The sequence below is a fragment of the Papaver somniferum genome, chromosome 11 (genome assembly GCF_003573695.1).
Source record: "Papaver somniferum cultivar HN1 chromosome 11, ASM357369v1, whole genome shotgun sequence".
In the NCBI taxonomy this organism is placed as follows: domain Eukaryota; kingdom Viridiplantae; phylum Streptophyta; class Magnoliopsida; order Ranunculales; family Papaveraceae; genus Papaver; species Papaver somniferum.
The window spans coordinates 111,230,148-111,242,672 of record NC_039368.1 but is presented as its reverse complement, the minus strand read 5'-3'; the positions used below and the strand labels follow the sequence as shown (position 1 = coordinate 111,242,672).

At 36.4% G+C, this 12,525-nt stretch overlaps 1 protein-coding gene and 1 long non-coding RNA gene across 2 annotated transcripts; one reads left to right on the top strand and one right to left on the bottom strand.

The window, feature by feature from the left end:
- Positions 1-664: 664 nt before the first annotated feature.
- Positions 665-7,964, bottom strand: LOC113322621. The gene is made up of 3 exons (XR_003347244.1): positions 7,902-7,964; positions 4,353-4,355; positions 665-677 (listed from the first exon to the last, which is right to left on the bottom strand). It is a non-coding gene; the product is annotated as an uncharacterized LOC113322621 (long non-coding RNA).
- On the top strand, positions 7,694-12,296 carry LOC113322619 (transmembrane protein 120 homolog). Its single transcript, XM_026570748.1, has 10 exons — positions 7,694-8,139; positions 8,294-8,372; positions 8,468-8,562; positions 9,925-10,029; positions 10,175-10,254; positions 10,728-10,818; positions 10,899-11,006; positions 11,351-11,437; positions 11,593-11,661; positions 11,793-12,296. The coding sequence occupies exons 1-10, from the start codon at positions 7,918-7,920 to the stop codon at positions 11,946-11,948; spliced, it is 1,092 nt and encodes a 363-aa protein (XP_026426533.1). The 5' UTR covers positions 7,694-7,917; the 3' UTR covers positions 11,949-12,296.
- The last annotated feature ends 229 nt before the right edge of the window (positions 12,297-12,525 follow it).

The following is a 12,525-nucleotide window of genomic DNA, read 5'->3' as shown; positions in this document are numbered from 1 at the left end:
AAATGACACAACAAGATTTTGTTAACGAGGATAACCACAAATGCAGAAAAACCCGGGGACCTTGTCCAGAATTGAATACTCTCAGGATTAAGACGCTACACAAAATTACACCTAACTTCGTATAGTTGAGACCAAGTAACTAACCCTATAGTTCACTTAGTTCCGTCTGTATTCCCACGCCTCCAACTTATGAATAAGTCACGTACTTGGAACAATTCGTTTGGTTCGTATTCCAAACAGTAAACGAACAACAAATTTGTTTGGTATCAACTCTATTCAACCAAGTGATATGAGTCGGACAAAGGCTCTTCCGTTTATCTTAACATAAACTACTTCGTTAGTTCCTTAGATCTATCTTATGTTCAATTACCCAAAGGTAATCGTTTAAGATTAAGCCAACAACACCTTTAATCCGAAGAATCGTGTTGATGCCGATCTACTCAATTAATCAATCCAATCTGCCACAATGATAAACCAATTATTAATTGGATCATCTTTTTCCCAAACAAGTATTGTGCACAAAAAAGATTATAAAACCCAAGTCATATCTTCAATATCTTCTTTGTCTTCAAATCTTCTTAAATCTTCAATAAAAACCTGCACACAATCACTTGAATCTCTTGTGATCAATCACGCACAGAACAGAGTCTGTTAACAATGGATTATCACAAGATCATCTTTAGAACTAACAACAGTCTAAAGATCCCTGTCGAAACTCTGAACTAGTTTGAGTGAATCTTATATCAGAAGAGAAGATTCTCAAGAATAAACAAACTAGGTGCAATCAGATTTCAACCACCGCTAGTCAATCAAATCAATCAAAAACAAAGATAAACCACAATTATCTAGTTTCCCACCAACAGGTCGCGCTAGAGCTTCTCAATCCCAAAGAAGACTTTAAATTGAGCGGCCGTAAGAGATTTGCCTAATTAGGTTACTCTCCTCTCCGAATAGGCGGCTACACCAGTAACAACAACAAAAGAGTAAATCTGTTGTTACGAAGGATTAGTTTGCTAGAAAGGAAAACTTCGTGTATGACAAGGAAGTTTGGGTACCGAGGAATTTCCAAAACCGAAAATATTCTCAAGATATTCATTAAAGCACAATTTCGGTTTCCATAATTCCTAGAAATGCTCTGTCCAAAAATAACGATCGAAATCTCTCGGAAAATATAATTAGTAAATGCACATTACTAATTCTGTAATTTCCCTACAAAATGAAATTAATAACCTTAATTAAAGTATTTTTAACTTACTTATGTTTCGATCCTGGGATTCTCTTCCCTTAGCCGTTAAGGAATATCTTTGAACAATTATAAAAATAAACATTCACAGTACGTGTTCAAAGTTTGTCGACATCTTTACTTTGTAAGTTCTCTTTCACACTTACAACCTTGAAACCGATTTGCCACACTTCCAAACAAGTTTAGAATTGGTTCATCTGACTTTCAAGAACTACGTGATTGATCAAACCAACATTCAATCACAATCATGGGTTTAACGGATCTACCAAAACAAGTTTCGGTTCTACCTCCATGTGAGTATTGTGCATAGTCACACTAGCTTTCCAAAAATTCGGTTGACTAGGTACTAGGATCGGTTCCCCACGTATATATGTTATCTAACTTATATGTGTTGAACATGTCCATAGGATCGGTTCCCCTTTTCCTAAAAACGTGTTGCACATGTCCATATGATCGATCCCCCTTTCTGTTATAAATCTTGTTGCACCCCATACAAGGATCGGTTCCCTTTGATGTACTGCACCCCTTACTAGGTCTGGTTCCCCTTTCCCAAAAGTTGTCAGACATACAAACCCGACCATACCACAGGTGATTATTTAAGATAGGTTTTACTAATAAAAGTTACACCAATACATAAGTCAGGTCTTTGTGAATCATTCTACCAAGAACACAACAAGTTGAGAGCGGTTATACTCAATCACACATATTGGTTGTTCATAAGATATGCAATGAATAACAAAACCAATAACGCCTTGCAATTTCCTTTTCGGTTCACAAACAAGTTTATGAACTTACTTCCTTAAAACACATGTAAACATTGTTCCCTATGATGAAATCCTCACCTTATACCCATACATAATCACAATAGCATTCAAATGATTATGGCGATGTCTTATCTACAAAGTTTAATGGTTAAGCAATAATCCTCGTATTGTAGTCCTTAATACTATATCTATCTAGAGTTCATATATGCTTCGCAGTTATGTTTTCAATATGCACGACTTGAAAGATACGTTAGGGAATGAAACAGTTCAAGTCAAATATCACAAACCTCAAGTGGAAGGATGATTGTTGTCGTTGTAGCTCTTTGCTTCTTCACATCTTCAAGACTTCGCAATACTTGTAATGTCTCATATCCTAACACTTTCAAGCTAACCTATACGAAGTTGACTCTAGTACATAATCAAGCGACTCTTAACATGATTTTTAATTCACTAATATATGACAACCAAACTTGACATACCAACGCTTGGTGGGTTCAACCGAGCCATGCTCTAACAAGAGGCTTGTTGAGTCACTTTATGGATACATGCGAGATGTTGGCAGGACCCAACTCTCGCATGAAAAATGAGTAATAGTTGGGAGGACTATCAAAGAAAACTCCAGTTTTTGACATTCCAAATTACTCATGAACTAGTGAGTAATGTTAGATCAACTCCTCATGTCATGTATATAACTAAGGAGGTGAAGTTAAACCCCTTTAGTTGCTTCCAGTATGTGTCTGTTTTAGTTTACGTGTCATTTAGTTGCTTCGTGTCTGTCTTAGTTACTATGTCCGTAAACATGTCTGCGATTATGTGTAACAATTACCATGAAAATCTAGCTCTGGGTGAAGATATAAAATTTGGTCAGACAACCTGTTACTATGCAGGTTTAAGATCCGTTCGACTCCGATTCTACATCAGCGTGCTTCCACAACAACCTGTACATAAGCCATCCTCAGCTTCAGTTCCAAGTGATCCCTCTCTCATGACGACTTTCTCTGGCGGGTAATTAGTGTACCAACTAGGGATGATGACTGCGAGGAAATTGGGGTTGGTTATCTCCGACGGGTACTTCGTTTGCCAATTAGGGATGACAAAGTCTCGGAACCGTTGCGTCCAGAAAATTTTGGGCTGCTCTTATGGGTAGTCTTTCAATAAGCGCTAATAATCTTAGCCTTCGCCTTCTACCAATATCGAAGTAGAGTGTGTATTACCGCACCTTCAACAAGCACCTGACATCGGAATCAAGAAGAATCCGGGTGTGTCATACAACCAGGCAGTCTCAAATCACCAACAAGCTAGATAAGTTTCTAATCACCAATATGTTTCTATGTAAGTTAGGTAAGTTTAGCGTGGAAAAACCGACAAAGTCCTCTAACCAAAAAGCGGATATCACTCAACTACATTCCTTACCTCTTAGGCTATTAGGAGTTAAGAACCATTTTGATATTCCAAATATGTAAGTTCGGTTTCTTAATAAATAAATTCCATCTTTCAAAAAAATAAATGGTATTCAAGTTATTGCTTCGACAAGTCACGAAGTTTACATGAGTTTTTCCTTCATTGATCTTGTTAAATGCAAAACACATTTTGTTTTTAACGCTTGTTTGTGTGCAGCGTGGAAGTATATATTTTCATTTTTTTTAAAGAAAAAAAAGATTAATAGCTTTCCATATCTTGTAGATCTTGTAGCAAAATAATATTTTGCCCATGGTGATATGATACATAAAGCACCAATTCAAGAAACACATACTCCTGAAAAATTTAGGAAAGATATGGAATATTATGGTTCGTAATGAGCATGAATCGACTTCCAATAAAAGTCCTCAGTTTTCTTTTCGACACCAAACTCAGTTGGTTGATAACGAACATATATTATCCGAGTTAAGTCGTCGTATTCCTCGCAAGAAGCTTCCAATTCTCCTTTGGATGTTGATTCTGCCCATCCACGAACACAGATGAGCGAGGCTGACTTATGTGAGATATCGATCTGAGTTGGCTAAGCATTACATATTTTTTGATAGTCATAAGGAAGCTTTGCTACATCCATCTCCAAGAATCCACAATGTTGATGATTGGGCTTTTATGTGTGACTTCTTTAACACTGATGTGAAGCTTAAGGAATGTAATTGCTAGTCGATCCATTTGCAATGTATTTTGACCTTTAGAATAAAGTTGTTGTGTCCAGATATTTGGTAGTTGCTCGTAAATATGATATTATGTTTTCTCTATCATAAGAAACAGAAAAAAAAAGAAGTTTTTATTTTTGGTGAAGTCCATATCTCCTAATTTGCATTTTTCATATTAAAGCTCATTGGAAAAAGCACAGGCTACGCGGAAGGCACAAGCTCTAAACCAAACCAATGGTACACAGAGCTTTGCTAGAAAAGCGTATGATATGGTAAATCTTAAATTGTTCATCGATGTATTTTCCTTGTTCTTTGTGTAAATTAATTGTAATTGTGGTACACTCACAAGTTCACTTTCATTAGGCGTGCAAAATTCTCCCACTTGATCCACTCAGTATGTTCACGGTAACCCACAAGGCTAGTAAGCTCGGTAAACCGTGTAAATATTGGAAAGTACAAATTTTCTTCATTCACTACTAATACATTCGAATAATGCTTGAGACATACTGTTGGTCTAAATGCGAACTAAGCACCCCAAGCTACAAGGTACAAATGTGTAAGATGTGTCATTTTTTATCGTTGTTATGATATCGGTGTGTACTTCAAATTTGTATAGTTTTTTGGCTATGCATTTCTTATTGTTGGTGATATAGCAATATTTTCAAGTAACCCGGGAAGATATGATGATTTCGAATGGTTTTCCATGTACGGGATCCATTAATTCTTTGTTGGTTGATATCTTCGATGTTTGCATGTTTTTGTGTTGTCAAAATATGATTTGTTGTAAACTTTTTATTTTTTTAGACAATGGTTTCTTTGATCATACAATAGAACCTTAGTTGTATAAATATATTTTTAACATACTATTTGATCCATCCATCTTTTGTTTTTTTTATGTTAGTTACTGAACTTTGAATGAAAATTCTATTTATAAGCCAAGGATAGTTTTATAACTATTGTGTTGTTTTGTCTTATTTCATAATAGTTACATAAGTTTGAATTTTGAATTAGTTGCATGTTATTATGTTGTGTATGCCGACAGAGATGAAACAAATTAGTGAGCAAGTTCGTCTAGGGGAAGTCAACTACACGCCTGAGAAAATATATGCAATGGTTGTTGATCCTCTTTGTACTAGTATTAAGCGTGCTCGTAAGTCAAAAATTGCTACCCACTTCAGTCTATACGAGAAAAATGAGCACAAATGGCTACTCTTCAAGAACAATTGGACTCTAAAAAGAAGAAATTTGCAAAGCAAGACAAAGAAATCTTAAAACTTTAACGGAGCGATCGTAAGATCAAAGAGTATTTGAATGAGGCTTTGAACATGATTGGATGTCAACCTGTGCCAGATGAGTCTGGAGATGAACGTGAACATGAAGTTGAAGATGGATTTACATGGGGTGATTTGCAAGAAGGTGAGAATGACTATGCTGGCGAAGATGATGATTTGCGGGATGATGGATGTGTTGATGTTAACCAGAAAAATAAACCATATGGGGAGGACGATGGTGAGGAAAATTAATGAATGATGTATCTACAAATCTATTTTGGTGAACATACAGGTCCAATACCTTTTAATGGATCCTTTTTTGCCTTTTGTTCGGACCTGTAAGGTTTTTGTTCTTTTCGGGGATGGGTTGCAAACCAGTTAATGTCTTTTGCTAGGGTGGGGAAACTGAAGTACATATCACGTACAATGAAGCAGCAGTTAATTAATACTATATAAGATGTTTTGGTTAGTTTTAATCTCAATTATAAGCGAATATTTATAGAATCTTATTTAGTAATTTTTAAATTATAATTACATTTTGGATTGTCTAAATCGTCGGTTCGCGAGCACAAAAATTTGGCACCTCAAAAACTTAAGCAACCAACTTCAGGCCAGTTGTTCCATGTATCTATCAGCAAGGTTTTTAATTGCTCCTAGGATAGTTGGTATATCCCTGGAGCATTGGATATATAACTTTCTCTAGGATGGTTGGTCTAGCTCTAAAGCAATGGGCATTTACACTTGAAGCGATATGTAGCGCCCCCTAAGCGATATGGGCATTTATACCTGTTTGCATGAGCCTGCCACCAAGCCAATATGTCAAAGTCATCATCTTGATCTACTTCACGCATTTTTCCATTCATCACATCTGTCAAGTACCTATCTAACTCCGTTGTTCTTGCTTCTTCAACAGAACTTGGGTTGTCCCAATGCTGTCTCTTCCTTGATTGAATTCTAGATTTCAAGCCTTGAGATTGCGTGCTAACTGAACTGGCAACTACTGGAGCAGCACTAGATGACCCTTCCTCATGAGTTGAATACACTGACTTATAATCATCAAAGAGTTCCTGAAATTCTAATTTCACCTTTCTCATGATTCTTTGAACCTCCCACGAACTGTTCTCAAATAAACAGTTAAGAGTAAATTCTAGCCCCTTTAGTTTCTCTCTTGTATCCAACAATTGAGCAAAAAACATAACAGAATTGATTTTCTCATACACACCCCAATACTTATTGTACTTGGAAACCATAAGAGGAGAAATACGTGCAATAAATGGATCTGATGCTACATTTTCTCTAAATTCAATTAATTGTTCATGGATGAATACCAATTCCCATAAGAAATAATGAGTAGTGACTTGTGTAAAAGCAGAAAAACTCACAGTTGCATCGTAGACCTCTAGCATATTTCCAATCTTCTGTATAAGGAGCATGAGTCTGTACTTTCTTTTTACTCTTCTTATTTGCCTTGTTCTTGCCTGCTGTATCTACCTCTTCAACCTCTTCTTCCATATCCTCAACCTCTTCATCTTCTTCCATATCCTCAACCACTTCTTCCACAGTATCATCACTAGCTATAGCTTCCTCAATATCAACATCACTTGGTAAAACAAATTCCTTGTCTTGCTCAAAAATAAACCTCTCTTGAAAGTCCTTATCAATCTGTGCTAACATTCCAAAAACTTTTTCATATCTTTGAGCAGCTTCTAACATCAAGTAAGTGCTATTCCATCGGGTGGATACATCTAAAGTCAGTGCTTTCTTGTAATCTACCTCTGCTAGGGGAAGCACATTGTTTAAACTTTTCATACCTAGAAGGAGAACCAAGAACATATTTTACAACCAACCTTATCCTTTTAACCGATTCATTAAAGAGTCGTACTGCATCTTTTATGACAAGAGCAAGAACATGGGCTGAACACCTCACCTGATAACAAATAATCAAGAAAAATTAGTCATAACTATGTGTATAAAAGAAAACCACACATAAATTAAGAAGAATCAGAACTATGTCTAATTGTCTATAAGTAATACTAAGCATGGATTGATTGACAATGACAATATACCAATGCGAATAGTGTATATTACCCGTGGGCATGTAATCATTGATCTTACATCACAAAAAGAACCAGTACATTAATGAAATTGTACTATATATACTCGAAAAAACTCTGTTTTTATATAGAAAATATATTAGAGTGATCTGGTGGATTCGGATCCGGTCCAGTATCTATGCATCACCAAAAAGGCAAAAACCCTACTTTTTCTACTCGTCTCTCTCTTTCTGTGTTTGTTCTAGAAAAAGAAAATCTAGAATTTGGTTTATTTTTCGAATATAATAAATAAATACTAAAAACAATAATAAGTGTGTGAATACTTCATTCATAATATTCTCGATCTCATCATTACATTATCTCGAATTCAATTCGTTCTCGATTTGAGGTTTTAAGGACTTCCGACTTGCGTAAATCAAGCAAATCTGTGTGTGTTACACTAGAGGGGAGGGAGATATGGCGGATTCAGAAAGGAAGATTATTGAAGAAGTCTCAGGAGTTAGTGATTTAGCAAAGGAGTTACAAGATTCAGCATCAAATTTGATTTCGAAAAGTACACATGAAGAACAATCTATTAGACAACGAGCTATAGCTCTTGGTTCTAATATTCGCACGCTTCATTCTTCTATTGCTTCTGCTGTTCAAAATGGAGTTATTGATCGAAAAGATGCTGAAAAGGTATTTAAAGTCTCGTTTTTATTATAGATCTCATTTTGATAAAGCTGCATGTTGTATTGAATAGAACCTAATTTTGATTACTAGGATTTTAGTTTTGTATTTTGGGGATATTTCTTGTTCGTTGGTTCTGATTTTATTTTGCTTTGTTTATAAGCTGGACGAAGAATTGTATAGAGCCAAGTGCCTTTTGAATGATGGAGATGTTGCGTCATTTCTTCCTATCAAACAGCATGGTGATTTCACTTTCTTTCTCTGTAGCTTGGTCTTGCTCAAATCTATTGTTATTGGTTTATTTTTGGAAGTCTAATGGAACTGCTTGTGGTGATAGGTGGTTTTCTGAGAATGTTTCTTGGACCCATATGTGTACGCGCAAACAAGAAAGATGTTCAATTGAAAGTTAAAGAGGAATACAATAGTTATAGAGTATGATTCTTACTGCATTTTTTTTTCTTTTTTCTTTTTGGTTTTGCAAAAGCTTGTTTTATTCATTGATGGTTGAATAATTAACATCCACAAAAGTAGAATTCACTTTAGATTTCTAAGTTAAATGGAGAGCAGGAAAGAAATCAATCTGCCCGGTTACTTACGCTGCATCTTGAGCGGGGGATTTGATAATTATAACTGATTTTAAAAACAAAATTTATGAGTGTGTAAAGAAATGACGCCAAGGAACATATCTCCAGTTAGAGCATAGCAGAGACGAACACAATTTTAGATGGTTTTCTGGAAAGAAAGGAAGAGTGAAATGAAAATAAATTAAATTATGGTTAGTTTCAGGTATGATAAAATATGGTTGATGGAAAGGTTTAGAGCATGTACAAAACCACATGTATGCGCAGGGGTGCTTCAGTCCAATTTGAAATTGTAGAAGGGTGACATTTATGTCCTCAAATGACTCGATTTTAGGTCTGTAGGAAGAGTTTAAAGACACCATCACAAATAGCATGAAGCTATAGAGGTATGGATATTGGGTGGTGAAACACAATTCAACTCTCCTATGCTAAAAGTAACTGGTAATATGCATAACTAATATTTTTCCGGAGGAGCTACAGACTACAGTATTTTGTAGCTAGAAATGTGGGTTGAACGAAAAAAAGAAACAATGGCGATGATGCGGTCTTGGTTCTTTACGTGTTAAAATCAAAGATTAGTTGTATGAGTCTTTGCCAAATGGTCATTGGCTGGAACATGAAACTTCTGTTGGCAAATCTAAATGAACGCTTCAATAGAAAGGACCATCTCCTTAGTTGGAGAAATATTGAGAGTCATCTTTTAGAAAGGTAAAGTTGTTTCAAGAACCATTTCTATGGAATAGCGTAGAATAGAACTGCTGCTAGGAGTAGAGTTTCTGGTAGTGTTGTTGGAGTTGTCTCTCGAAATCTCTTTGTATTACCAAAGAAAGCTCTATCTGTAGCACTTTGTAATTCAAAGGGAATACCCGTTAGTGCATTGTGTCTGTGATCATTTCAGTTGTTGCTGATAGCAAAGTTGTCCGTATAATTTTTGTTGTACTCGAAACCGTTGTAATATTCGTCTTTCCAGAACCTGTTTGTATTTGTCTGTTAAATGCAAAGATTTATTTTATAATCCTCAATGATGATTGCAAACAATGGATATTGTTTTTATTATATATGAAGCTTTAATAGGTTATGGTGAATGACCACTATCCTTTCATTGTTTTTCTTCTGAAACTGCAGTATGCTTGTTTTGGAGGTTCTGGTTTCCATGCCAGTCTCTTCTTATTTTAAAGGTATATGATCAATAACACTGTCTCTTTATAAACAGGATAGAACGGCGTTTATGTTTCTTCTGTTCCCATCTGCTTTACTACTATTAAGAGCATATGTTTGGAGTGGGTGCCTGCCAACGTTACCAGTTCAGCTCTACCAGGTACCATAAGTTGGGCCTGCATAGTTCTTCATTGCATACCAAATATTTGATCTGTATCGATAGTGTTATGTTAAATGTATACTGATGATGTTAAAATTTATTTTTTTGATCTATGATGTCAATATTTACTATACCACTGTTTCAGGCCTGGCTTTTGTTTCTCTATACAAGTTTGGCTTTGCGTGAGAACATATTGAGAGTGAATGGAAGTGATATTCGTGCATGGTAATTGGATACAAGGCGGAAGGTAATCTGGGAAGTGGCTTTGCGCCTAGAAGGCAACAGTGGCAGTGGGTTTCCTACTATGCGGGCTTATGGTTTTTAGTCAAATCACAGTTTATTGGCGCTGGACCTTCCGTATTTGACATATGTAGGGTACAGGTCCAAATCATCTTTAATGCTCTTTCACGCACTGAGGTCTGGCCTCTTTGCATATGGAAAACAGAGCTCAACTTGCCGCTTGGTGAAGGTTATTACTGCTGAAATATTTACTGCACATGGAGGAATAAAGTGGTGAAGCTTAGTCCTGCAATGTCAGCACCACATGTGAAGACACTGTCACTGTTGGCTTCGGAGTCTTAAGCGACTACCCTGAAGACCAGGCGCCTTGTTTATACTCTTTTTTGTTCTATTGAATCCGCCTAAATAACCAATAGAGAAGATGGTAAACACTCAAAGTGCCTATTATGTTCTTGTAGGTGGATATATCATCACTATTGTGCTATGGTGATGGCGCTTGTCAGTCTCACATGGGAGATTAAAGGTCAACCTGATTGTTCGCAGAAGCAGGTCAGTGTTCCTCCAGTAGAAATAGATCAGATTTGTGTTTATTTCCTGATGGGGACTCCCGATCCTTATGGTTTAAGCAGAGAGGTGTTCAACTTTTTCTTCAATGGGCAATAATGCAAGGAGTTGCCATGCTACTACAAAATAGGTATCAGCGTCAGAGACTGTATACTCGTATTGCGTTGGGAAAGGTACTGGATTGCGATTGAGTGCTGCACTTAGGTTTTGTAACCATTCTAGGTGTTCTGTTTGTGTCAGTTTATGTGCCTTATGTCTCGTTTCTTCCCAAAACAATGTCTTCAGTTAGCTGTCACCAGCTCTTTAGAAACCTACTTACCTTTTATCTTTCTTTTTTTAATACTACCATGTTTGGCAAGTCTGGCCTCGCTTGTTTAACTTTCTTATAATTTGCAATGAAATGGATGCCATTTGTTGGCCCTTTCAGCGAACAATTTCATACAGGTCATTGACTATGGTGTTCCCGGTTTATTCTTATTTGTGTGAGCTTTGTCTTACTGCATTTTACCATTTGCAGGCAAAAAGAATGGATGTGGTGTGGGGAGAAACTGCTGGTGTAGATGGTCAATTGTGGCTGTTATGCCCCATATTATTCATTCTACAGGTGATTGAAGTGGTTACACGGCAGCGGATTTTATGTCACTAGCCTGAAGCACAATAGCTTAATAATATGGTGGTAGTATAAAAATATTATTTGGAGGAAAACGAGTTGAATCATGTTCACATCTGATTGGTTGTTTGGTACTTAACTTCTTTCAGGGTTTCGAAGCATATGTTGGATTATTGCTACTTAAGACTGCAATGGTTGGTGTTGTCTCGGAGTGGCAGGTAAGAATTAGTTTAGATTCACCAGCGCGCATGCTATCATCTCCTTTACTTCATATAACTCTTATCCAGAGTTGTTCTCATACTTAAACAATGGTGCATTCATACAAATTCTTATTTGCTTATGGTTAAAGGTAATAGTTTGTGGGATCCTCCTGGTGTTAATGGCGGTTGGCAACTTTGCCAACACAGTACAAACTTTGATGGCAAAATCAAGGTTCAAGGCAAAAATGAAGAAAAGCAAGAGCAAGCAAGAGTTGGAAGGCTCTCCCAAGGATTCGAGATCATAATCCGCAATACCTTACAAAATGTCCCCAACATTCTGTTTGTTAGTCGGCTTGATCATCTATACCTTGTGAAATGTGTTATGTGGGTTTCTTTCCAGGTTTTGTCCCACCAAATTGATTTCTCATATTGTTCCATGTAAGCATACAACATTTTGATTTCATTTTTTGTTTTTGTTTGGGTTGACCATGGAATGTATGAGATGCCTTGGCTTGATGAATAATTAGTTATTGCAAATTGCTGACTAGGAAGCATGAGAAGTTTTCCTTGATTTTTCCCTTTCTAAACAAATTGTATACGCTTGAATTTTCTCTTCATTTTATTTGTTTACCTAAGAGCATCTCCAATGGTAACTTTGGCGTGAGTCCTATGTGAAACCATTTCTTTATGAATGTGAAACCAAGTTTCTTTGAATCAAAATTGATCTCCAACCATAAAATTTGGTAAACATTTAACACCGTTGATTTAAGGCTTAAACAATATACTCCTTAATTAGTGATCCAAGATTTTGGTAATTAGGATGTTTAAAGTGAACCTCTAAAGACCAGAGGATGGGTTAATAACCGAGGAACATGATGGGGA

Bases quoted from the DNA above. Each gene is read 5' to 3' on its own strand.
- LOC113322619 (XM_026570748.1), top strand. From the start codon at position 7,918: ATGGCGGATTCAGAAAGGAAGATTATTGAAGAAGTCTCAGGAGTTAGT. The intron at 8,140-8,293 runs GTATTTAAAGTC...TTTGTTTATAAG, and splicing joins ATCGAAAAGATGCTGAAAAG to CTGGACGAAGAATTGTATAG. The intron at 11,007-11,350 runs GTACTGGATTGC...TACCATTTGCAG, and splicing joins CTCGTATTGCGTTGGGAAAG to GCAAAAAGAATGGATGTGGT.